Source organism: Protopterus annectens, chromosome 2.part2, assembly GCF_019279795.1.
Source record: "Protopterus annectens isolate FY-2018-M chromosome 2.part2, PAN1.0, whole genome shotgun sequence".
In the NCBI taxonomy this organism is placed as follows: domain Eukaryota; kingdom Metazoa; phylum Chordata; order Ceratodontiformes; family Protopteridae; genus Protopterus; species Protopterus annectens.
The window spans coordinates 513,305,542-513,330,223 of record NC_056730.1 but is presented as its reverse complement, the minus strand read 5'-3'; the positions used below and the strand labels follow the sequence as shown (position 1 = coordinate 513,330,223).

General features: G+C 44.1%; 1 protein-coding gene across 2 annotated transcripts in view; it reads left to right on the top strand.

Moving 5' to 3' along the window:
- Positions 1-24,682, top strand: part of SEMA4F (ssemaphorin 4F) — a 1,454,381-nt gene that overhangs the window by 339,830 nt on the left and 1,089,869 nt on the right. For both annotated transcript variants that reach the window (XM_044063980.1, XM_044063981.1), the window contains exon 3: positions 12,931-12,990. In XM_044063980.1, the coding sequence (XP_043919915.1) occupies positions 12,931-12,990 (60 nt within the window). The remainder of the gene's footprint in view (positions 1-12,930; positions 12,991-24,682) is intronic.

Sequence of the window (24,682 nt, the reverse complement as noted above, 5' to 3'; positions counted from 1 at the left end):
GGGGGCGTATCCATATTCATCAAGGATACCCACACCTCCAGGTTAGTGACACAGCACGATGCTTCACAGATCATCCACGTGCAACTAACAATGGGCAAAACTGCTATTCAAATTGTAGCTTGCTACTGATCACCCACCATGTCCCAGGACCCCCATTTCGCATTCCTGGAAACACTGTGAAACATAAATGTCCTACCAAACACACTGATATTGGGTGATTTAAGTTACCCAAACATTAACTGGGAGAACTACTCAAGTACAAACTCCCTTGCCCAACATTTCCTAGAATTTATAAACTCAAATGCCCTGGATCAACTGGTCAGCACTCCACCCAGAGGTGACAACATATTGGACCTGGTCATCACCAACATGGGCGACCGGTGTTCCACACCGGAGGTCAACCCCCTGCTGGTTAGATCTGACCATAAACTAATCACTCTGGATATCCACATTCCACCACCACCCCCGGTCAAAGAAACCACCGTGAAAAACTTTTCAAAAGCAAACTTCACCTTGCTTAAGACCGAGGTGGAAAGTTTCAAAGCCCCCATGCTAAAGGATAACGTTGTCCAAGCTGAAAATCCTTTACTAATGCACTCTACGGGCAACTACAAGAATGCATGAATCTTGCTATCCCAAGCAAAGCCAAGACTCACTCCTCCAAGAAAAGGAATCCAGTGTGGTGGACCCCTGCCATAAAGAAGCTATACAATAGGAGGAGGAAACTAGTACAGAAAAGAGTAAAATCCCAAGAAGGGAAGACATCCCTGATCAGTATCAGCAAGAAACTACGTTCCTTCATAAAATCATCCAAGGCTAGTCTCAAAAGAAAGATTGCCATGGACTCCAAAGATAACCACAAGGCATTCTTTAACTATGTCAAGAATCTAAGTGGCAATTCTCAGATCTGCTCAGAGTTAGTGCAGAATGGCACAAAATACACTGAACCGATTGATATAGCCAACATCCTAGCAGACAGGTTCAGTGCAAACTTCACCCCCGTCTTATCGCCAAAAGGGCCCATAACTATACCAGAAGAATGTAGTGCTCCTGAAATCAGACACTCAGGTTAAAACAGCCCTCTCCAAAGCCAAAAACACAGCATCAGTGGGACCGGACGGTGTCCCAGGCCGTGTCCTACACGAGCTCAAAGATGAACTAAGCCCTCACCTAAACACACTGTTTAAACTCAGCCTCTCCACAGGCTACGTGCCCACAGAGTGGCGCACAGCAACAGTTATTCCACTCCACAAAGGTGGAGCCACAACAGACCCAGGGAACTCTTGCCCTATAAGCCTGACTAGCTTGTTCTGCAAAGCTATGGAGCGCATCATCATGGATCTCATTAACAGAGACATTGGGAACCTCCAAACGTTGGACCCTACCCAGTTTGGCTTTAAGGGCAGATCATGCCTCCTAAACCTGAGACAGTTACCAAGGCTATAGACGAGGAAAAGGTGGTCCACACAACCTACCTAGACATTGCAAAGGCCTTCGACACCATTCTGGTATTATAGACAAGCTCACCAGCCTGAACATAAACCCCTGCATCACGAGATGGGTTGCCAACTGGCTCACGCTCAGAGCCCACATTGTAAGAGTTGCAGGAGCTAGGTCTGACTCTAAACTGGTTACAAGTGGCGTTCCCCAGGGCTCAGTCCTAGGACCCCTCCTGTTCGGCATATACTTCTCAGAGGTACAGGCAAGCACAGGAAAACTATGGCTGACCCAAGTTCGCAGACAACTGCAAACTAGGGGCTATAATTGACTCTGGCTGACACAGACATCTTCCAAAAGGGTCTCACTGAAACATATACCTAGTGTCAAAAACCATGGCCTCAAGCTAAATGCCAAAAAGTGCATAAGCCATCCCCTTTGGAAAAAACAAAGTACCCACAAACTACCACATAGGTGGTAGCCCCCTAAATATGGAAGACGTAATAAGGAATCTGGGGACCCATGTAGATGGTAACCTCTCCTTTGATAATCACATTGCCAAAGTGGTTAGAAAATCCTTCTATGTGGCCCACCTAATCACAAAAGGGTTTGCATCCAGATCGAAAGAGGTCATTGAGCCCCTCTACTCATCACTCATCAGACCCATCATAGAGTGAAACGCCCCATTTGGGATGTACTTTACAAGACACCTGCAACAACTGGAAAGACCACAGAAGTACCTCACCAAGAGGATCACTGGCCTCAAGCAGATGCCCTGTGCAGTTCGACTGAAGAAACTCCAGTTGTACTCAGTTGCATTCCGCCTACTCAGAGGTGATATCTGCCTGACATACAAGGCCATGTCCAACCCAGAATTGTTGGACATGATCCAACTAAAGAAAACCATACGCCTCGAGCAATGTGCTCTAGGGATCTAAACCTCACCATAGCAATAAATAGGACGTGCTGGAGGGATAGAGTCCTGTCCCAGAGACTTCCCATCCTCTGGAACAAGATTCCAATCTACATTAGGCAGAGCTCCTCACTAACCCTCTTCAAGAGAAACCTTGACGAGTGGATGGGAAACAGAAAGTTTACCCCGGGGATCACTTCAATGGCTCTGCTGGACAGAGGCACAGGGAAGCTAATCTAAGGGGGCCGCGAAAGCCAACACATTCTGGCTGGGCTTATAAATGCCTTTGGGCAGATAGCCTAGTACCTACCTATGAACCTATGAAATGTTCTATTTCTCTTTTGTTTGAATTGTTTCTTGATTTAAAGGTGTACATAACAGTTATTGACTCTTCCTGTATCCCACGTTTCTGCCCATGGGCAGAAATTTTTCATGATTTATCCAGTCGGTGGCTTTACTGTAGTCAATATTGAAAAGTCAAAATAAGGGAAGTTACCTCCCCAAAGAGACCAGTCATCAGTGGAGTCTCTCTGGGCTCTGTGCTGGGAACTGTTCTGTTTGGCATCTATTTTTCTGAAGTAAAAGCCACTACAAAAGGGTTCTAACTGACTAAATTTGCAGATGACTCCAAGCTAGGAGCAGTCATTGAATCCCCACATGATTTAGCCATCCTGCAGGAAGGTTTGACCCAAATAAGTAAATAAATAACTGGTACTGAAATCATGAACTAAAAACTAATGCCTGAACACACATTATTGTATCCTTTGGGAAGTCATCTGCCACAGGGAGCTACCACATTGACAATACGCCCCTAAGAGTAGACCCTGTTGTTTGGAATTTGGGAACTTAATGGTAAGCACCCTAACTTACCAACATGTGTACATTATGGTAAGAAAGTCTATCTGTATTGCATGGGTTATAAGCAAAGTGATTATGTCTACATCTACGAATGTCACTGCCCCCCTTTACTTCGCCTTCATAGGCACATCATTGAATAGAATATCCCTTTGGCATGTGTCTGTAGACTCATGAAACAACTGAAATGCCCACAGATATATCTTACTAAAAGGAAAAGTGTACAAGGTCTAAGCAGCACGTCCAACATGGACTGATGCAAAGACGTGTCACTGTACTGTGTATCCTACAGACTACTAAATGGTGTCCTGTGTCTGGCATATAAGGCATCCACTGACCCATTAATGATGGACTTACTGCACATCAGCAAGTCACATGGCATCAAAAATACTTGTCTGGGGACCTAAACCTCTTCTACAACATCAACAGAATGGTTTGGAGGGGCAAGTATATCTTGGAGAGAGGCTACAGTGGCTTTAGAACAGACTCTACTGTCTATACTGCTCAGACAAGCTCCACGTGGGTTTACAGAGTGGTCCTAGCAGCAGGGAACTCAGAAAGGCGACTACCTTCTGGATTTAAGTATCTTTGTTTTTTTTTTCATTTGAAATAGCTTCTGTAGCTTACCTTGAACTAGCCTGAACTGTTTTTTAACTGATTGCTGCATTATTTTAAAATCTGCACTTTGTTACATTTAGTCGAATTTGATCGAAAGTTTGTTTGTTTGTTTGTTTGTTTAATTTAACTGTGGAGGCTGCCCACTAAAGTGTGCTAGCCTGTGTAACTAATTTATCACTGTTTCTGCATTTTCTGTGTGTTTCTACCAAAAAAACAAAAAAATAATCCTTGTTTTCCCGCCTTCCTCGACTAGTTTAGACCAGTTTACAGGCATTGCTGTATTCTGGGCTCTGGTGTAGTTCCTGTGTTTTCCATTACCTTACTTGGATAGAAGGAAGTTTCTTTGCTCACCAGTGGGAGTGGGGATCCTTGAGCAGCCTACCTGTCCTTGGGGGAAGTGACCTCAGCACAAGAAGCTGTAGTAATTGGTTGTTTGGGACCATTTCTAGCTCTTTTGTAGTTCACTGTTTAAAATACGCGTTTGCACGGATTTGCGCGGTCGTGCGCATAGCGCAGCTAAACTTTTTCTGGCTCCGCCAAGTCTGCTCTTCAAATTTTCCCTTAAGGAAGCTCTACTCTTAGTATAACCAGACTACTCACTGTATTATAAGCCTAGCGCTTGTTCTAAATACTTCTCTACTAAGTAAGCACTCTCGTACTAAGTAAAGCACTACATCTACTTACCACCCCTGTGAATATCCACTTCCCTTAAAGGTATACCACTCCCTTATACTGTTCTAGCATGTCGAGGGGTAGATTACTGGTGTCGTCTCCAGTTCAGCTGGTCAATCTGGGCATCTTGAGACAATGCTACAATTGTCTCATGTACACAGACAACCCTCTCCTCCTCCCAACAAACACAAATACATGTGAGAGATGCAACTATATAGCCAAACTGGAGGCTGAACTCTCTCAACTCAGGGCTGGCATGACCAAGACAGGAAGAGATGGCAACCACACACACAACAATCCCAGTCCCACATAGACCTACCACAACTGCAAACCAAACACATAAAAACACAAAGACATACTCGGAGGCTCTAATAAAAAACTTACCAAAACAACAGAGGCTCCCAAAGCAGACATCCAAAAATCCACCACCTCAAAACAAAACACATGCAACACATACTTCAATAAATCAGTGTGTCGACCAATCGCAGCCCTTAAGGTCAAACACCTTGCCTGATACACTAGTAATAGGTGACTCCATAGTCAGACACACTGATGTCCCACTGACCAGGCTGAACAAGGAGAAGGTAACTGTGAGCTGTCTATCGGGAGCTAGGATCCGCCACATAACACACGCACTCAGGTCACTCCAAAGCAAGTACAAATATGACCCCGTCATTGTCCATGCTGGTGTGAATGACCTGAGACGTACCTCCCTGGACTACATGAAAAGAGACATAGAGGAGCTCTCTGATTATGTAGCCCAGGCTGGTATGACCCTGACCCTGAGCAGCATCTTGCCCTCACCAAGAATGATACCACAATACAAAGACAAGATGATCAGCTTTAACAATTGGCTCAAGTACTGGTGTCATTCTAAGGGGATCCAATGTCTGTCTGCCTGGGATGATATGTTGGACAAGCCACGCTGCTGCAAGGGATGGCTTACACCTGTCACCACTGGGCTTCCAGATATTGGCTAAGGCTCTTGCCACCCCCATAGTGCCTTTTTTAGGCAAGGCTCAAAAGACAAACCCACCTCCTTAGAAAACAAAAATGGAAAAAAACTAAGGGTAATGCTGCTCAACGCCAGAAGTCTAAATCTCAAGATGCAGGCACTTGATGCACTCCTCAGCATGGAGAACATCGACGTCTGTGCAGTAACTGAAACCTGGTTCAAGGCTCCTGAGAGCACCCCAGCGCTACCAGGCTATACCTCGTATCATGCTTTTCGGCCACAAAACCCGGGCCGAACCACACAGGGAAGGGGGAGTGTCCATATTCATAAAGGACACCCACACCTCCAGGTTAGTAGCAACACATGAAGCATCGGAGACCATACAGGTGCAACTAACCATAGGCAAAACTGCTATACAACTGGTAGCATGTTACAGACCACCCTCTCAATCTCAAGAACCCCACTCAGCCTTCCTGAAGACATTGGAGGATATGAATGTATCACAAAATACCATCATACTGGGAGACTTCAACTACCCAAACATAGATTGGGTACATTATTCTAGCCCTAATACCCTAGCCCAAAGGTTCCTGGAATTCATAAATTCAGATGCACTGGAACAACTAGTCACCTCTCCCACTAGGGGAGATAATATACTAGACCTGATCATCACAAACATGGGGACAAAATGCTCCACACCGGAAGTATACCCCTCACTAGTGAGATCTGACCACAAACTAATCACCCTGGATATACATATCCCACCTCCATCCCCAGCACAAAAGACCACAGTGAAAAACTTCTCAAAAGCAGACTTCACTCTTCTTAAGACTGAGATGGTATCCTTTAAGCCCACTGTGCCAGTGGATACCACATCCCACAATGCCAAATCCTTCACAAATGCTTTCTATGGACATCTCCAAGAATGCATGGATCATGCAATCCCAAACAAATCCAAGTCCCTCTCCACCAAATGTAAGCGTCCTGTCTGGTGGACCTCAGCCATAAATAAATTGTATAACAAAAGAAGGAAGCTACTGCACGTCAGAGCGAAATCCCATGAAGGGAAGACATCTCTGTTCAACATTAGCAGAAAACTACGTTCTCTCATAAAAACATCCAAGGCAAACTTTGAGAGAAAAATCGCTAAGGGCACTAAGATAACCACAAAGCCTTCTTCAGCTATGTTAGAAACCTGGGCGGAAATCCTCAGATATGCTCAGAGTTGGTTCACAACAACAAAAAATACACTGAACCCACAGATATTGCTAACATTCTGGCTGACAGGTTCAGTGCAAATTTCTCGCCTCCTTCACCCCCAAAAGAAGAAATACTTATCCCAGCTGAATGTAATCTCCCTGTCATCTCAGATGTCCAAGTGAGAACCGCCCTAAACAAAGCAAAAACACAGCATCAATGGGACCTGACGGTATCCCGGGGTGCGTGTTACGTGAACTCCAAGAGGAGCTAAACCCACACATAAAAATGCTATTTAACCTTAGCCTTACTTCGGGTTATGTACCTGAACACTGGCGTACAGCAGCAGTGGTCCCACTCCACAAGGGGGGGTGCCTCTACAGACCCTGGAAACTACCGCCCCATAAGCTTAACTAGCCTGGTCTGCAAAGCTATGGAAAGAATCATTATGGAACTCATAAACAGAGACATAGGGGACCTACAGACACTTGACCCCACCCAGTTCGGCTTTGTAAAGGGCAGATCCTGCCTTTTAAACCTGGTTGACTTTTTCGAAACAGTCACTAGAGCCATTGATGAGGGCAAAGCAGTCCATACAGCATACCTGGACTTGGCTAAGGCCTTCGACACAATACCCCACTCAGGCATCATAGATAAGCTAAACAGCTTAAAAGTAAACCCTTATGCCACTAGATGGGTTGCAAACTGGTTAAAGGACAGAACCCATAAAGTTAAAATCGCTGGAGCAATGTCAGACTCAAAGCCAGTCACAAGTGGTGTCCCACAGGGATCTGTCCTGGGACCCCTCTTGTTCGGCATTTATTTCTCAGATGTTAAAGCAAACATGGGAGGACTGTGGCTGACAAAGTTCGCAGATGACTGCAAACTAGGCGCCATAGTCGATACACCAGCAGACACACACATCCTACAAAAAGGCCTCACTGAAACGGACAACTGGTGCCGTAGTCACGGCCTTAAACTAAATGCCAAAAAATGTATAGTCATCCCTTTGGGAAAAACAAAGTACCCACAAATTATCACATAGACAGCAACCCACTGAGTACGGAAAAAGTAATCAGAGACCTAGGGACCCAAGTAGACAGCGACCTCTCATTTGACACCCACGTTGCCAAAGTGGTTAGAAAAACATTCTACCTTGCACACCTCATCATGAAGGGATTCACATCCAGATCCAAGGATGTCATTGTACCCCTATATTCCTCCCTCATCAGACCCATGATTGAGTACAATGCCCCATTTGGTATGTACCTCACCCGGCACTTGCAACAGCTGGAGAGACCACAAAAGTACCTCACCAAAAGGATCAAGGGTCTCAAACATATGTCTTATTCTGCCAGACTAAAGAAACTTCAGCTCTATTCAGTAGCATACCGCCTGCTCAGAGGTGATCTCTGCCTGACGACAAGGCCATGTCCAATCAGGATCTGATGGACATGCTCCACCTCAAAAATCCAAATCCATCAGGACCACAAGAGCTAAAGACTTAAACCTCGGCACAAGTATGAATAGGACATGCTGGAGGGATAGATTCATAACCCAGAGGCTTCCCATGCTTTGGAACAGGATCCCAGTTCAGATTAGGCTAAGCCCTCACTGACTCTCTTCAAGAGAAATCTTGATGAGTGGATGGGAGATCGTAAGTTTACCCCAGGGGTCACATCTGTGTCACTGCTAGACAGGGACACAGTAAACTAATTCTATTATATAAAGGGACCTTCATTGTGTCACTACTAGACAGAGGCACAGTATTCTAGATTTATTCTGTACATTTTTGTACCATTTCATGGGGTGGCAAAAGCCACATCACTATGGCTAGGCTTACAAATGCCCCAGGGCAGATAGCCTAGTACTATACTATGAAACTTTGAAACTCCCCATCCAAATAAAACAAAGTTCATCTCTCTCTATATTCAAGTGCAACTTGGATCTATGGATGGGAAGCAGAAAATTTACCCCAGGAGAGCCCTCTGTACTACTAATGGACAGAGGCAGCTCCTTATTCTTAGCCCATACATGGGCCTCTTAATTTATCTGTGGTATGATCCCAGTTTTTCTGATTGGGGTAATATATAATTATTGACCATGAGATTCCAAATCGGATAGGTTAATTCAAGCACAAAAAGGAAAATTGGCTAAGCTTAAAATGGTCTGCAAGGGCAGCTAGAGTAGTACTTACTATCCAAAGATGTTCTTCATTCATAGATACCTTACTATCCATATTCTTAAACCTTTCTATTGTCTTACTTTCCTAATATTTTTTTGTGTGGTCAGTTCTCGCATCTCACTGACAGCATGCTTCCATATCTTGTTTCAGCCAAATTCCCAAATACCTTATTTTGTGGCCCCATAAAAATGGATATTTCTATATCAGGTCATACACTGGCAGATTGTGGTCTTTGTTTTAGAGTTCATTGTTATTGCAGTTGTTTTAGATTCATTCACTTTATAATCTGTTACACTGTTAAAATATTGTAATTTACAACAATGTTTTTAAGTCAAGAGTTTGTGACAAATTGGGTTACCTGCAAAAAAGGTGATCTTTTCTTGGGTGATGCCCCATTTATATCCTAATATCTTTAGCTAGTGGCTCAAAGTACAAAGCAAATAATAAAAATGAAAATGACTGCATGCATTCGAGTCACTGTAACCCAGGTACCAATATGATTTTGTCATAGTCCATGTGGGTGGAAATGATGACCTGAGAGATACCTCACTGGAATGTATTGAGACGTACTGGATCTCTCGGAATATGTATCACAGGCAGAAATGAGCCTTGCATTAAGCAGTATTCTACCTTCACCAAGGATGATATCACGGTATGAACATTCATTGATTTTTAATAATTGACTTAGTTTCTGGTGTTACTCTCAGGGGATCCAGTATCTCAGCATGGGAAGGCATGATCAACAGACCACGTTGCTTTGTCAAGGATGGGCTGCATGCGTCTCCCAGAGGCTTTTAGATATTAGTTAACATTTTTATCTATCTCAGCAAAAGTCTCCAAGCAACCTTAAGGTGTTACTGCTCAGTGCTGAGAGCCTAAACAAAAAAAACTCCACATCCTGCAAGCCCTCCTCACTCTGGAGAATGTAGACATTTGTGCTTTGACTGAGACTTTGTTTAAAACCGTAGAAAGTACTTTGGCAGTGCAAGGCTACAGTGCCTTTCACACATTTAGATCAACAACAACATAAACTGGGGCCAAAGATGGAGGTGTCTCAGTCTGTGTTAGCAAGAAACATACCTCCAGGTTGGTAGGACAGGATGATACCATGGAGCTCATCCAGGTAAACTCACCCTAGATACAGTCCCTCACCATATCATGGCTAGTTACGAGTTACTGTCTATGCTACTACAGTTGCTTTCCATCCAACCAAACAGCCTATTATTGGGTGACTTTAACTACCCCTCTATAGTGTAAGAAACATATGCTGAACTCAAACTCACAGGCACAGCGCTTCCTAGATTTTATTACCACAGACTGCATGAAACAGTTGCTACACACTGGATCTGGTGTTCACAAACATGGGCGAGTGTTGCAAACCCCCCCCCCCCCAGTGTGTCATGTCCGCACTAGTGAGGTTGGATCGCAAAGCTTTCTCCTGTAAGGTAAAAATCAACTTGGAAAACCCAGCTAAACCAATACCAGTTAGGAACTATTCTCGGGCAAACTACATCCTATTAATTGTAGTTTTGTCAAAATTTCAAGGCTCCCCCTAACCCTGAGACCACAGTTGCCTATGCAGAATTATTCAGAGTCCCTATACAAGTAAATGATTGGCTGCATATGGGCATGCCACATCTACCGATGTAAATCCAAAACAAACCCCACTGGTAGAATCCTCACCTAAACTGGCTGATAAAACAAACAAACAAAACAAAAAAAGTTCAAAATCAGGAAGAGCAACTCACTTAAAGACGTGCTGTTTTATACGACTAAATAAGAAATTAAGAGGTACAAGACCAACTACAAGGTCAGGATAGCCTTGCAGGCTGAAGGCAATCACAAGGTTGTCTTCAGCTATGTTCATAGCCATGAAGGTAATGCACAGCAATGTGCTGAACTAGATAACAATACCACCTTCACCGATCAAGGTGAAATAACAAATCTGGCTGACAAATTCAGCTCAAACTTTACCACCCCACTCCCCTCTCCAGCTCCTCCATGTGAAACCCCTCCAACATTACTTTCCCCAACTATTAGCATGGCTCAGGTGCTAGTAGCATTCTCTAAAGCCAAGAACACCATCTCTGTGGGTCCCAACAACATCCCTGATTGCCTCATGAACTCTTATGACCAGTTGAGGCACTGTACACCTACAGCCACTGAACAGTCTATGTTCCAAGTGAATGGTTGACAGCAGCACTCAGTCCTCTCTTGAGAGGAATATCATCCAACCTAGGGAACTACAAACCCATCAGTCTAACAAGCCTAATATGCAAAGACATGGAACGAATCATTGTGGAAATGACAAACCAAGACATTGGCAACTTACTCAAGACACTGGACCCATCCCAATTTTGCTTTAAGGGAAGGTCATGCCTGCTTAAACTGGTAGACTTCTTTTTGAAGGTCACCAAGGGAATGGATGAGGGTAGAATAGTGCATATTGAGTGCCTTGGCCAGGTCAAGGTATTCAGTACAGTTCCGTAGTCAGACATTGTTGACGAGCTCTTTGAGCTAGGCATAAATCCTTCCATAACTCACTGGATTGCTATCCGGTTCACAGACAGGACCCAAGAAGTCATGATTGGTGAGACCACCTCCACCAAGAGACCGGTCAACAGCAGAGTACCCAGGGCTTCTTTCTCAGCGTGGTGCTGTTTGCAATCTACTTCACAGAAGTCAAGGATAGCATTCAAGGCCTGTGTTTCACCAAGTTTGCAGATAACTGTAAATTGGGAGGTATTAGATGTCCCCCAAGACACCAATATCTTGCAAGAGGGTTTAACACTGACAGATGACTAGTACCAAAACCATAGCCTAAAACTCCATGCTAAAAAAGCAGTTGTAATGCTTTTTGGGAAATTTTCAACCCAAAGTAATTACTCCATTGATAAAACACCCCTAAGAGATGACCCAGTAGAGAGGTATTTAGGAACATATGTAGATAGCAGTCTGGCCTTTGACCAACATGTAGCTAAGGTAATAATAAAATCATTGTATGTCACCCAACTTAGGTAAGGGTATGGGTTCCGGGTCCAAGGATGTTACAGTACACTCTACTTGGCTATTGTCAGACCCATCATTGAGTACACTGACCCCTTTGGCATGTACCTAACCAGGCAGTTGCAACAGTTGGAATGCAAACAAAGGCTTCTCACCATGAGAATTCGGGGCATTGATACCCTGTTCTACAATGACTGCCTAAAAGGCTCTGTTTCTGCATTTAGTCTCCTACTGGCTGCTGAGAGAGAGGATCTTTGCCTGCCTTACAGGGCTTCCTCCGACCCAGCCCTGTTGGGTCTGTGGCACATGTGCAAAACAAACACTACCAGAAATACTAGATCCAGGGGTCTGAATTTTGCTTGTGACATAAAGAGTTTGTGCTGGAGAGATAGATATGTGTCCCCAAAGGCTCCTCATCCATGTAAAACAGTTCATCCATGATCCTGTTCAAACAAAACCTTGAATATTGGATGGAACATCGTTAACTTTACTCCTGGTCTGGCCACATGTCCCTTATGGGCAGAGGTTGTCTATAACAAAGGTATTATCCTAACACCCTCCCCTTATAAATCTCTTGGTTACCTCCATAACATGCCCCCCTCCCCTGTATAGACAGCCATGATAGTCTGGATCCAAATGAGTTTGGGGTGCATGTCGAGGCTTGTAAGGACCTTGGTGGTGGTTAGCCTAGTAACTGTCGAGGTAGGCTCTAAACAGATGAAGAGGAGCCTGTTTGATAAAAGTATGGTAAGGTATCCAGTTCACATATCATTTTCCTTCCAAATGGACCCTTTAGTTTGCTTTCTGGTTTAGAACATTTGATTTCGAAATTTGAATTGCTCTGCATAACAGTAGAAGTGACGAAGTATTCTATGAAATACAAGACCTGCAGTCATTCTAGTGGATATTGTAGGACTTCTTTTAGACCTGCTAGCAAAGGGAGATTGTTAGTTGTGTTTCATATGCTTTGAATAATGTTTACTTGTTCTAAAGTAACTGTTGCAGCATTTTATAATCTGATTTATACAGTTGCATAAATACAAGCTTTGCATGCTCACTATGTAAAAACGTTGCTTCTTTTATTGTTTTCAGATAGAGTGGAAAGTGCCAAAACAGCATCAGGATTCATGCGCCCAGAAAGGAAAAAAAGAGGTACAGACTTTATAGTAAAACTGTGTTTGCATCACCTATTATTGTAATGCACATGTTTGAAGGGATTTAAATATAATAAAGGAGAAATGCTTGTGTTTTTAATCTCCTCACTAATTTGGTGAAAAAAAAAACAAGTATATGTAACAGCACTTTTTAAGCAACTGCAATGTCTCCTACTACTTTGTCAAAGCACACCTTCAAGGCAATACATTCAGATAACACAGGTTTGAAGAAAATCAGTAACCAACCAGGAAATGCAGTTACTGAAAATCACTTGAAACAAGTTAAATTCGGTCATGGGATCTCTTCAAGAGCTCCCTGTTTAACTATGTAGGTACTGATGCGTCATTTTAAAGGGACAGTCCCAGAGATTTTTTTTTTTTTGATTCTCGTTACATTTTCAGTCTGGCTTTCTGAGCATGTCCCAGCTTTGGCTGCTGGGGAGCTTACAGGAAGTTTCATTAGTCTTAGTCAAATTCCATTTCAAATTGCAACAGCTCTTGCTGAGTCATTCATTAGTTTTCATCTGGGCTTTTATATCCTCAGAGAAAAGTAGCCTTTCAGGAATTTTATGTCATCACTTGCTGCTACTATGCAGGAAAGCATTTCAGCAATGCAGTGCTAAAACATTAGTAAACAAGAGATCTGAAGTAGTTAAATTCATTTGTTCAACAAACTGTGGGTTTCGGATGCGACATGGATCCGAGCCGGCAGCATACCAAGCAAAAAGATCCAAGCTCCAAGCTCCTCCCCCCTACCTATACTACACTGCAACCTCCTTCCAATCCTCAGATCTCGTTTGCTGCGGCTTTGCCAGCACAGGATTTTTGAGCTCCAGGCAAGTTTGTCAGGGCTTTCAAAATTATTTGGTCTGTGTGTGCCCCTTTGATATTCCTATAGATAACTATGAGTTTATCTCTCATTACGGGTTTCTTTCCTCGCTAGATAGTTGCGTTTTGTAGTTAGAAAGTTGTCCTGCGGGATTGCAGGAACAAGTTAATTCTGGTGGGTTTTCTACCCGTGGAATCAGCTTCTGCTTCTTCTTCGCCAGCCAAGGCTGTGACTGTCCAGCCTTCGGCCCTCCTCCCCTGTCCGGGACTTTACCCTCCCACCTTGCCACAGGGAGAGAGAGAGGCCAAGAAAGAGAGAATGAAAGACAAAATAGGGAGACTGAGAGACATTCAGAAAAGGAAAAAGACAGAGACTGAGAGAAGGGCTGCAAGCAGCAGGCCGAGTTGGATCCAACGGCCCCTCCCGCTAAGGTGATTATGTCTTCTGTTAAAGTTACTAGGCCATCCTGGGCTACGTTCACCACGTTTTTCTCCGGAGCCGGAGAAGGAGGCTAGACCACTCTCGAGGTAGTCTTCGCATCGACCCTCCTGGCCAGCGTCAGTGGCGTCCTCGAGATCGACTCGGAGCATCTCTGAAGCAGACATGGATTGGATGATGTGAAGGTTTCTACAAACGCAACTGTAGATGGGAGTGTTGCTGCCCCCCCCCCAACCGGTGCGGGGAGTTCGGCTCTGTTTTTCGCCCCGATAGCTCCTTCTCTGATCCACCATCGGATTTCGGAGTCTATGGATCCGAAGAGCCCTAGAGTCAGGGGGTCAGCGTCGATGGTACCTTCGGCCTCGACACCGGCCAAGCCCTAGAGTCTGTCGGATCCACTTTCGGATCTGAGCTGTCGGAGCTGTGAGTTGGGCGTCGGTCCGAGGGGATGAGTGTGTCATCGGCTCCGTTGTGGTCGGGGCATACCATCCCTTTGGGTCTGGCCGTTCCAACTTTGGCTCTGATTCCTTTGTCGGATCCAAGGGTTGCAGCTTCCCTCACCACCAGTTTCAGGGAAACCGGTTCTCCTTCGTTCGTTGTAGAGAGGGTTCTCTCTGAAGGATCGAGACCCCTCACTCTTTCCTCTGGGTCCATCCCTGCCCCCTCGCAGTTGGGTTTGTCTTCCATCATCCAGTCCCCCCAGGAACTGCCTGTGTCTATTGTGCCCCAGCCAGTTCCCCTGGAGGAACACAAAACCATTTGTGAGCCCTCGCCGGAGAGTCCACCCGAGGAGGTTCCTACCAAACGCCAGTGTAAAAGGAGGCACTTGGACTCCCCAAGTCCCTCACTGAGGATACTGACTTGGAGGAAGGGAAGGTTCCCCCAAATCACCCCCAAAGATGGAAATGCTTCGCCGGGGGGGGGGGGTGGTCTGCCCAAAAACCTTCCTTTGACGAGTCTGTATTCCTGGAGGCGTTCAACACAGGTCCATCTACCTCTTGGGTGTCCCCACCCCTGCCGACCCTCTGGTGGACCTTATCACCACCAGAGCTTGGAAGGAGCCGAACAGTGTGGAGCCAGTACCCAAAAGGCCTGACAAAATATTGAGCCCCCAGGCAGATAGAGCTTCTTGGAGCAAAGGTTCCCCGGTTGATGCCATGGTGATGGCAGAGGCCATAAAAAAGGAACTCGCCCAGGAAAGTTCCTCGGTCCACCCCCCAGACAAGGAGTCCAGGGCGATGGACCGTCTTGGAAAGTGGACTTTTGCTTCAGCTACTTTTACTGTAAAGGCGCTGAATTACTTGGCCCACATAATTCGACTGCAGCGGGACCTTGTGAAAGAGTACGCAGAGTCTCCCCCGAAGTCCATGTCGGCCGAGGATAAACTGACCTTCTCGGCTCGTATGGCCACTCTCGAGTCTGTGTCCAGTACGTCCATACGTCTACTCTCTCACGCCACCGAGGGAGCTGCTAGGGCTAGCAGGTCCTGTATCGCCTTAAGGCGTTACGCCTGGCTCCGTCTTTTCGATTTCTCGGAACTCTTCAAGGCGTCCTTCGCTAATGCACCCTTTGACGGTTCGACCCTGTTCGTGAAAACTGTCAGCAATATGCTTGCCCAGAGTGACAAAGACAGGAGAACGCTGTCAGCCATCGGGATCCGCTTCTATAACCTTCAAAGATCCTTTTCCAGGAACCAGCGAGGGCAAAAGAAGCTGTGGTTCCGGAAAACTCAGCAGTCCCGGAACGCTCAGGACTCCTCCTCCCTCAGAGGCAGAGGGGAACAAGGTGGACGCCGGCCCAGAGGCAGAGGGGGGGCTGAAGTACTTCTGGTCACGGGAACCTTTTTCAGATCGACCCGCGCAGCAACCCTGAGGGGTTGCCCAACTGCTCCTCTCTGGAGGCAGTCGGGGGGGGGGTTCAATGCACCTAGCCCAATGGGAGTCCATCACGACAGATCGCTGGGTGCTTCGAATAATATCCAGAGGCTATTCTATTCCTTTCACAAACAAGCCCTCTTACACAAGGCGCCTCTTGGACGTCCCACCTGCTCAGAGGGAGGCCGCGGCTTTGGAAATACAAAAGCTGCTAGAAAAAAGAGTCTTCCAGCAGGTGACCCCAGACCAGTCCGGATCAGGCATTTATTCCAGGTTCTTTTTGGTGCTAAAAAAGACGGGGGACCTATGGTCAATTCCCGACCTATCAGCAATGAACCTGTTTGTTGCCGAGGAAAAGTTCCGGATGGTCACGCTTCAATCCATCCTGCCCTTCTTGCAGGAGGAAGACTGGTTGTGCTAAATAAACCTCAAGGATGCGTACTACCATATCCTGATGGACAGGCGATCCAGGAGGTTCCTCTACTTTTCGGCTAGGGACCAGTCATTATCACTTCAGGGTCCTACCATTCGGTCTCACCACAGCCCCCAGGGTTTTCACCAAGGTCATGGCAGTTGTAGCAGCCCACCTGAGACTTCAGGGCATTCAGGTTTTCCCGTACCTGGACGACTGGCTCCTCACCACCCCCACCAGGCATCTATTCTTATTAGCCAGAGATTTCTTTCTCCGGATATCACCTCGGCTGGGGATCACCATAAATCTCTGGAAGTCTTCCCTTCAAAATGTTCAAGTGTTAGACTTCATAGAGGCGAGAATAGATTCTCTTCAGGCCAGGGCATTTTTGACTCCAGACAGACTACACAGCCTGGCGCTTCTGCAGTCCCCTGCACCCCCAACAGAATTAGTCATGAGAGCCTTAGGGTCCATGGCAGCAGCTGTCAACCTGATCCCTTGTGCTCGTCTGCATATGAGAATTTTACAGTGGACGTTGCAAGTTCAGTGGTTGATACTTCATCATCCTCTAAATTTTCCGATCCCTCTGAGCAGTGTGTGCAGAAATTCTCTTGTGGTGGCTCCGATCCCAGAATTTACAGGAGGGACGTCCTTTTATTGCGCCTCAACCCCAAGCCATGGTGACCATGGATGCCTCCCGCCTAGAGTGGGGGGGCACTGTTCGGGCAGGACTGTTCAAGGCACATGGACTCAAAGCGAGACAGTTCTGCATATAAATGTGCTAGAGATGACAGCGGTCCTTTTAGCGTTGCAGGCCTTTCATGCTCATCTTCCTCTGATAACTATTGCGATCCAGTCAGACTATGTCAGTGGTCTTGTATATCAACAAATGGGGGGGAACCAAGTCTTATCCTCTTTGTCGAGAAGCCATGAGAGTTTGGGAATGGGCAATCTCCACCAACCGCTTGCTGATAGCAACGCACATTCCAGGTCGGTCCAACATCTTGGCAGACAAATTGAGCAGAACTATCCTTTCTCCCTACGAGTGGTCTCTGAACCTTTGTGTAGCGGAACAGATCTTCCTCAAGTGGGGTCAGCCTTGCTGCGATCTCTTCGCATCACCATCCAATGCGAAGTGCAGCGAGTTTTTCGCTCTAATCCCCCTGACGGGGGAAGCCCCCCAGAGATGCTCTTGTTCATGCTTGGTCACCCAGTCTTCTTTATGCGTATCCCCAGCTCCTGCTCATGACAAAATTCTTACAGAAAGCTCGTCGGTTGGGGAGCAGGATGATCCTCATAGCACCATTCTGTCCTCGTCAAGTCTGGTTCCCCTGCCTACAGTCTCATCTCATAGCTCCACCTTGGATCTTGGATCCCATTCCGGATCTGATTCGTCATCCCTTGGGAATGCTTCGTCTGAATCTGGACAGCCTGAAGCTCACAGCTTGGCTGCTCCAGTTCCACTAGTTGCTAGGACTCCCGGTATTTCTTCCCCCTGTTAAATCCATCTTGGTTGTGGCACATAAATCCTCTACCAGGAAAATTTACTGTAGCAAATGGAGATGTTTCTCCATTTGGGCTTCACAGAGAAGTCTGGATCCTTTTACCGCTCCGATCCCAGCTGTATTAGACTTTTTGTCTCGTATCTTTCAGCAAGGAGTCAGCTCTTCCACACTGAAGGTCCATCTGGCGGCTATTTCTTTATAGGTTCATAGATTCATAGATTAGTACTAAGCTAACTGCCCTTGCGAGCCATTGTAAGCCTAGCCAATTATCTCTTGTGAGACTCAAACCCTGCACCTTGTGTTTGTAAGGCAAACACCTTAACCATTAGGCCACCTTCCACCCTCCCAACCCCTCTCATTTCCATGTAGGGGACAATTTAGGCTCTCTCGCTGCTGCCAGAATTTGTAAGACTTTTTTGAAAGGCACTTTTCTTCTGAGACCTCCTATTAAGAATCCGTCCCCGCCGTGGGATCTGACTGCAGTTCTTCAGGCCTTAGTTGCGCCTCCTTTCGAGCCCTCTGCATCAGTTGACTTAAAATTCTTGTCATGGAAGACGGCTTTTCTGGTAGCTATCACCTCCGCCAGGAGAGTGTCGGAGCTTCAGGCTCTTTGTATGAAACCCCCATATCTTGTGTTTCATAAGGACATGGTGTCTCTCAGGACTAATCTGTCTTTTCTCCCTAAAGTTGCTTCTGAGACCAACATTAGTCAATCTATTAATTTGCCTGATTTTTTCCCTAATTTTCAGAACAAAGGGGAATACAAACTTCATTTGCTGGATGTTCACAGGCAGTTACGTTTTTATTTGCACAGAATGGTGGTCTTTCATAAATCTGATCAACTTTTTTTTTTCATTTGCTAAGCCTTTTTTAGGGAAACCAGTTTCAAAGGTGACTCTTGCTAGGTGGATTTCCCTTTGTATCCTACAAGCATGTAGAGAGCTTGGTTTACCAGAACCGGTAGGAGTTCATGCTCATTTTACACGTTCTATGGCAACGTCTGCCGCATTCTGGTCTAGAGTTTCCCTGGATGACATTTGCTCAGCGGCTACCTGGGCGTCCTCTCACATCTTTATTACTCATTATAGACTGGACTTGGTGTCTAGAGGAAGGGCTTTATTTGGCTCTGCAGTCATCCGGAATATCCTTCCTTAAGGGCCTCCCAAGATGTTGGGTAGCTGGGGATCCTGTCCCACAGGTTGCTGATTAAATGAAGTTAACTACTTCAGATAAAGAAGTTATGTACTCACTGTAACGTTCCATCTGAGTAGATAAACTTCATTTGTCAGCAACAGTCCCTCCCTCCTTCCCCCTTACCTTGGCGATTATTTTTGCTGAGCTCGATGTTCGGAGTTCACGAGCTTGAGGGTTTGTCCTTGGTTCAGAGGTCTCGGGTTTTTGTTTGTTGGTGTCACTTGTGGAGTGGCAAACTCGATCTGAGGATTGGAAGGAGGTTGCAGTGTAGTATGGGTAGGGGGGAGGAGCTCGGATCTTTTTGCTTGGTCGGATCCGAAACCCACAGATTGCTGACAAATGAAGTTTACCTACTCAGATGGAATGTTATGGTGAGTACATAACTTCTTTTTTTCTGTTCATTTCATTTCATATTTTATTTCATGCGGATTTCTGAATGCTAGCCAAGTGCTATGATGTTATGCATGACTACCACTTGATCTAGAAAGCATCAGAATGATGCAAGTTTCAAACAGTAGTAGAAGCACTCTTCGTTTTTTCATGTTTTGTTTTTTGATCTCTGAATATTAGCCAGGTGTAATGGTTTTCTGGCTTGATGTAGTAAAAAAAAAAAGTGCGATGCAAGCAACAGATTCATTTTAAACAATGAAATCCAAAACTTACTATCACAGTAGGGGCTGTACAGTACAGCAACCTGTGATAGTTATACATATAATTCTGAGGTTGCTTTACTGTGTAGCAAGGGGAACATGTCAATAGTGTGTTAAGATTTGGTATGAATTCACAACTATAGTCTCTTAAACATAGTGCTCACAGTTACGCTATGCAGAATACATAAAGAGCTTCACAATTAAGCTTTTTGATGAGTTCATAAAAAGTAAACACTGAAAGTCTTGTCTAACCACTCCCTCAACAAACACAAACAAAAATGTAATAACCTTATTGTTTCCCAGTGGTCTGGGACTGAAAGCTTTGACAGGAACGGAATATTGTTAATTGTGTTCACCAGAGGGAATGAAAATAGGCCTACATACAGTAAATTGAAACCAGTAGTAGGGTTGTTGTTGTGGTACGTTGGTGGTGAGAACTGGGAGCTATCAGGACAAGTTTCTTTTGGTCAGAATTTTAGACTCTGGGATTGTCCCTTAGAAATTGCTATGGAATCTGTTTTCCAAGATTTTGTGTGGAGAGAAGATTATTTTTGGGCCCTTGATGTTATATACTGATGTCCAACACCTGTATGGTATGGAGGCTGTGGATTATGTTTTTAGGTTCTGGTTTTGTTACAAATGTAATATTTTCCCTCTTCAGTGTTTTGTTTTTGACAATGTCGCTTATCTGCTGGGGGTCTTCTTTTGCTCTAGTTTTATACCATTTTTGACAATTGGTATCTCTTTGAAAGTAAAACTGTTTGTCAATGAATACTTTTCAACTAGTATTTGTTACCATAGGTATATTGGTGATTAAATATTGATATACGTGGGACAGCCATTTTTGTGTTTGAAAGCAGTATGCAGCTAAGAAGTCTTTGGTCTCAAACTCTTAGCGCACAAAACTTTTTTTCTAAAATCATTTTGCTGCAGATTTTGCCATATAAAATGAAGTTGTGGTTTACTTCAATACATTTTAAAAGGTATTCTAAAATTATGAATAATACTGTTACTCAGTCTGCCTTGAATCTGTTGTTGGAACCTGATTGGAATTAATAAGTAGCATTTCACAGTAATAAATATTGTTTATTTATAGAAACATTATATAAATATATTTTATTGAAAAACAAGATGAGTGCACTTTTACAAGTTCACACTTGAGTGCTGGTATGCACACACAGACAAATGTAGCTAATGAGAAATCTTGTGTGCTCTTGCTTAACATGGCAGTGTTCCTGGTGGGATTTACCTTGTTAAACAAGTAAGAAAATAAAGTAACAACAATGTGTGGATAATTTGACATCACCAACTCATGGGCTAGAAATCGTATAATTGTTATAATTCATTTATTTAGCAGTTTATTTCCAAGCTCTTGCCTATGATGGTTTACTGTTTTGGTCATAATGAATGTAGAAAAATGATATACAGGAGCTTTGTGCAGTATCAAGTATAACTGAAAATTTTGCAGTTTTTATAATAGGTTCATGGTTCTTGAATTATTTAAGCTTTCCACAAATACATTTGCAGATGGATTTGCCAGGTTGTCTGTCTTTAGTTTATTTAAGTATAATTTGATGTATAACAACACAACCAGAGAATGTGGTATATCTAGACAGGTAATGTTCATAAATCCTGGTAAATATACTTGTTTATCATTTTGCTGCCATATAAAAAAGTACCACCACCAAGACACCCTCCTGTAGTACATTTTGAGACCTCTGTGTAATTCATCATGCATAGTCTTGTGCTCCCATTGAATTGTAATTAAGTTACTTCACTCTTTATTTCACTTTATTAATTTGTTAATAAGGTAAGCTCAGTAGGTAAATGTACCTGTCTGCATGGTTTGTTTTTAGAGCTATGCACTATTGCAGGTGGAAAGTATGGGAAGTAAACTGTAAGATGAAACTTGCTCATAGATCTAACCCTGCTTGTTATTCAACAGCAAGTCAGTCTGCTGTTTAAACATCTCATTCTGTTACTTTAATAGTACCTCTAATGTCACAAGTAGTGTTGTATAAAAATAGATAGGTGAAAAGTATCGAGTATATTCAGAGCTTTTCTGTCAGTTGTAATCCGATAAAATAAAAGTTCCCACTACCATTCCTGTAGATTCATCTCCCAGACTTCTTACCCATACACACAGCTAGCAGTACTTGGTGATTGCTGTGGGGGTTTGTTACCTGCAATAAGCAGTACTCTTCCTGACGTTGTACTCTGTGATCTCGGGTACAGTGGAAGCACTCAACAGCATGCAAAGGAGGCGTCAGTAAGGGTCCCTCTTTAACAGCTTCATCTCATTAAATGAGCAGACCAAAGGAAATAATTTTAAAGAATTTTTTTTTAAAATAAATGCTGTTGTCTTGTTATGATCTCTTGCTACACTGAGTGGCATAATTCAAACACTGCACTGTGTTTGGATAAATTGGAACTTTGCTCTTCAAGAGAAATCTCAATGTTGTTAATCTTGACCAGTTAGTCTCCCTTGCTTTCTGATTGCAGTAGATAATTATGAGGCTTTATCCTTTGATCTGATGATGTCCACTTCATTCCATTAACCTGTAGGACCGACCATCCACCTTCTTCCAGCTCGAGACTCCTGACTTGAGCTCCTCCTCCTTACCCATACCTCACGTTATCTCAGATCTTGTTTGCCACACTTCGTGTTCACATAGAGTTTCTCGTCTTGAGCTTCTCCGAGTGTTTGCAAGTGCTTTTTGCTAGTTGTTTTTTTCCGTACCTGTCGCTTTCTATTTCTTCTCTTGTTTTTTATCTAGTTTTTCAGATTTCTGTCCATTGGGTCTTTTAAAAAAAACAAAAAAACTTTTCTCTCTTTTCTCTGCCCTTTCCTTTCCTTTCCTTTCTCTTTTCTGATGGCTGATCAAAAGCCACTAGGTTTTAAGACGTGTACTTCCTATGATTGGAAGATCCCCTTATCTGATGCTCACAGGAAGTGTGTGCACTATTTGGGGCCTCAGCATTTAGATGCCCCTTGTGATATTTGCAGGGCTTTTCATCCTTTGGCTGTAGCAGGCAGGAAGAGTAAACTTAAAGGGCTGCTTCCTCCTTCTGCCACCTTATGGATACCTTCATCAGGAGCTCAACCCCCTCCTAAGAAGCCCAGGCAGTGCCAAGAGTCCAGGGGACCATCTTCCATGAGATCTTTCTCTAAACTGCCTAGGAAAATGTGAAGCCTTTGGAACTGACTTGCTCGGCTTCGATCTTTGTGACTGCTGCCTGTCCTCCTCCCTGTTCATCCTGTGGTGCTATGGGACCGAGTGGTGCTCCCACTGCATCGGCCGCTACGGTCTCAGTGCCATGGTCTACCTTCTCTATTCATGCAAGGAGGTCTCCATCCCCGTTCCCCGTTGATTGAGATCCTCCAGACCCCCTTCCAATACTATGTTTGGGTCTTCCCGAAGTTTGTCCTCCAAAGATATCGGTAAGCTCATGAGGCAATTTCTCGAGACACAGATTCAGATAGGGCTTGTGTCCATTCCGTCCGCATCTGGATCCATGAGGGTTTCCCTGTTCCAACCAGTAGCTTCTTCTCCAGTTTGACTACTGGTTTTTGGAGTGGTCAGTTATGTTGGGTCCCGGTGTCAGAGCTGATAGAGATTTCCTGTTCACCTCCAACTTTCTTGGCTCTGGCTGCTTCGGTTCCAAGCATGTCTCTGAGCCATAGTGTCGAGGTCAGATCCACGGGGTTGACCTCTACACTGAAGCTTTTGCAGCCATCTCTTCCTCTGGGTGCCTCTGCCTTCGATAGCTCGGCGCCAACTACCCTTTTGGAGCAGGAGGTCCATAATCTCTGGGAGGTGTCTGCTCCGGTGGTTTTTGCTCAGGTGAGAAACTGGACTTTTTTCAAGGTACTGTTTTAAACACATCAAGCCCTAGAGGCTTACAAGTGGCTGGTTCAGTACAACAGCATACTACCGGCAATGTTAATAAGTTGGACAAATTTTTCAACAGTGAATATGATTTTATGGATACTAACAAGTATAATGAGGGTGGGAAAAATAATATGAATATAAATAATAAAGGTACAGTGAAAGATATGATACACAGTATGAGTAAATTGTTATTAGCTGTTAAAAGTATTAAAATAGACGATGCATATTTATCTAAATGCATAGCTTTAGGTATTGTCCCTATGGGGCTAAGGTTTTTTAAATTACCTATGGGGGTGAGTTTGGATTGTGGAACGCAAACAGAATTTAATAATTTATTCAATAGTTTTGGTATAAGGTATATGGAATTAATTATTAAGAAAAATGATGAGAAATTAAGTTGTCTGATAGAAGAGATTGACAAGTTAAATAATGATATTGTTACTGATTTATTATTCCCTCAGTGGAAAGATTTATATGAGAAACAATATAGGATTGCTGATAGTAGGGCTGAAAAAATATATGAAAGGAAATATAGGAAAATCCAAAGAGACATTCATCAATATCAGGAAAACAAAGCCTATATATGGAAAAAGCAGCCTGAACAATTTCATAGGAATGATGTTGAAGGAAAAATAACTGAATATAAACAAACTGATATGAATTTTCAAGGGGGGCGTTATTTCCCACCACACCAAAAGAACTATTATCAGAAGAAAAATCAGTACCGCAGGTGATGCAAAATAGTAGGTACACTATTATAGGAAACTTGTCACATGATTTATCAGACAATGATTGTCCTATGCTTAATGACAGTAGTGGTCCCATGACCATGGGAAATACAACGCCAAATGTATTGGTGTGTAATGATTTAAAAATATTCAATTACACTACCCTA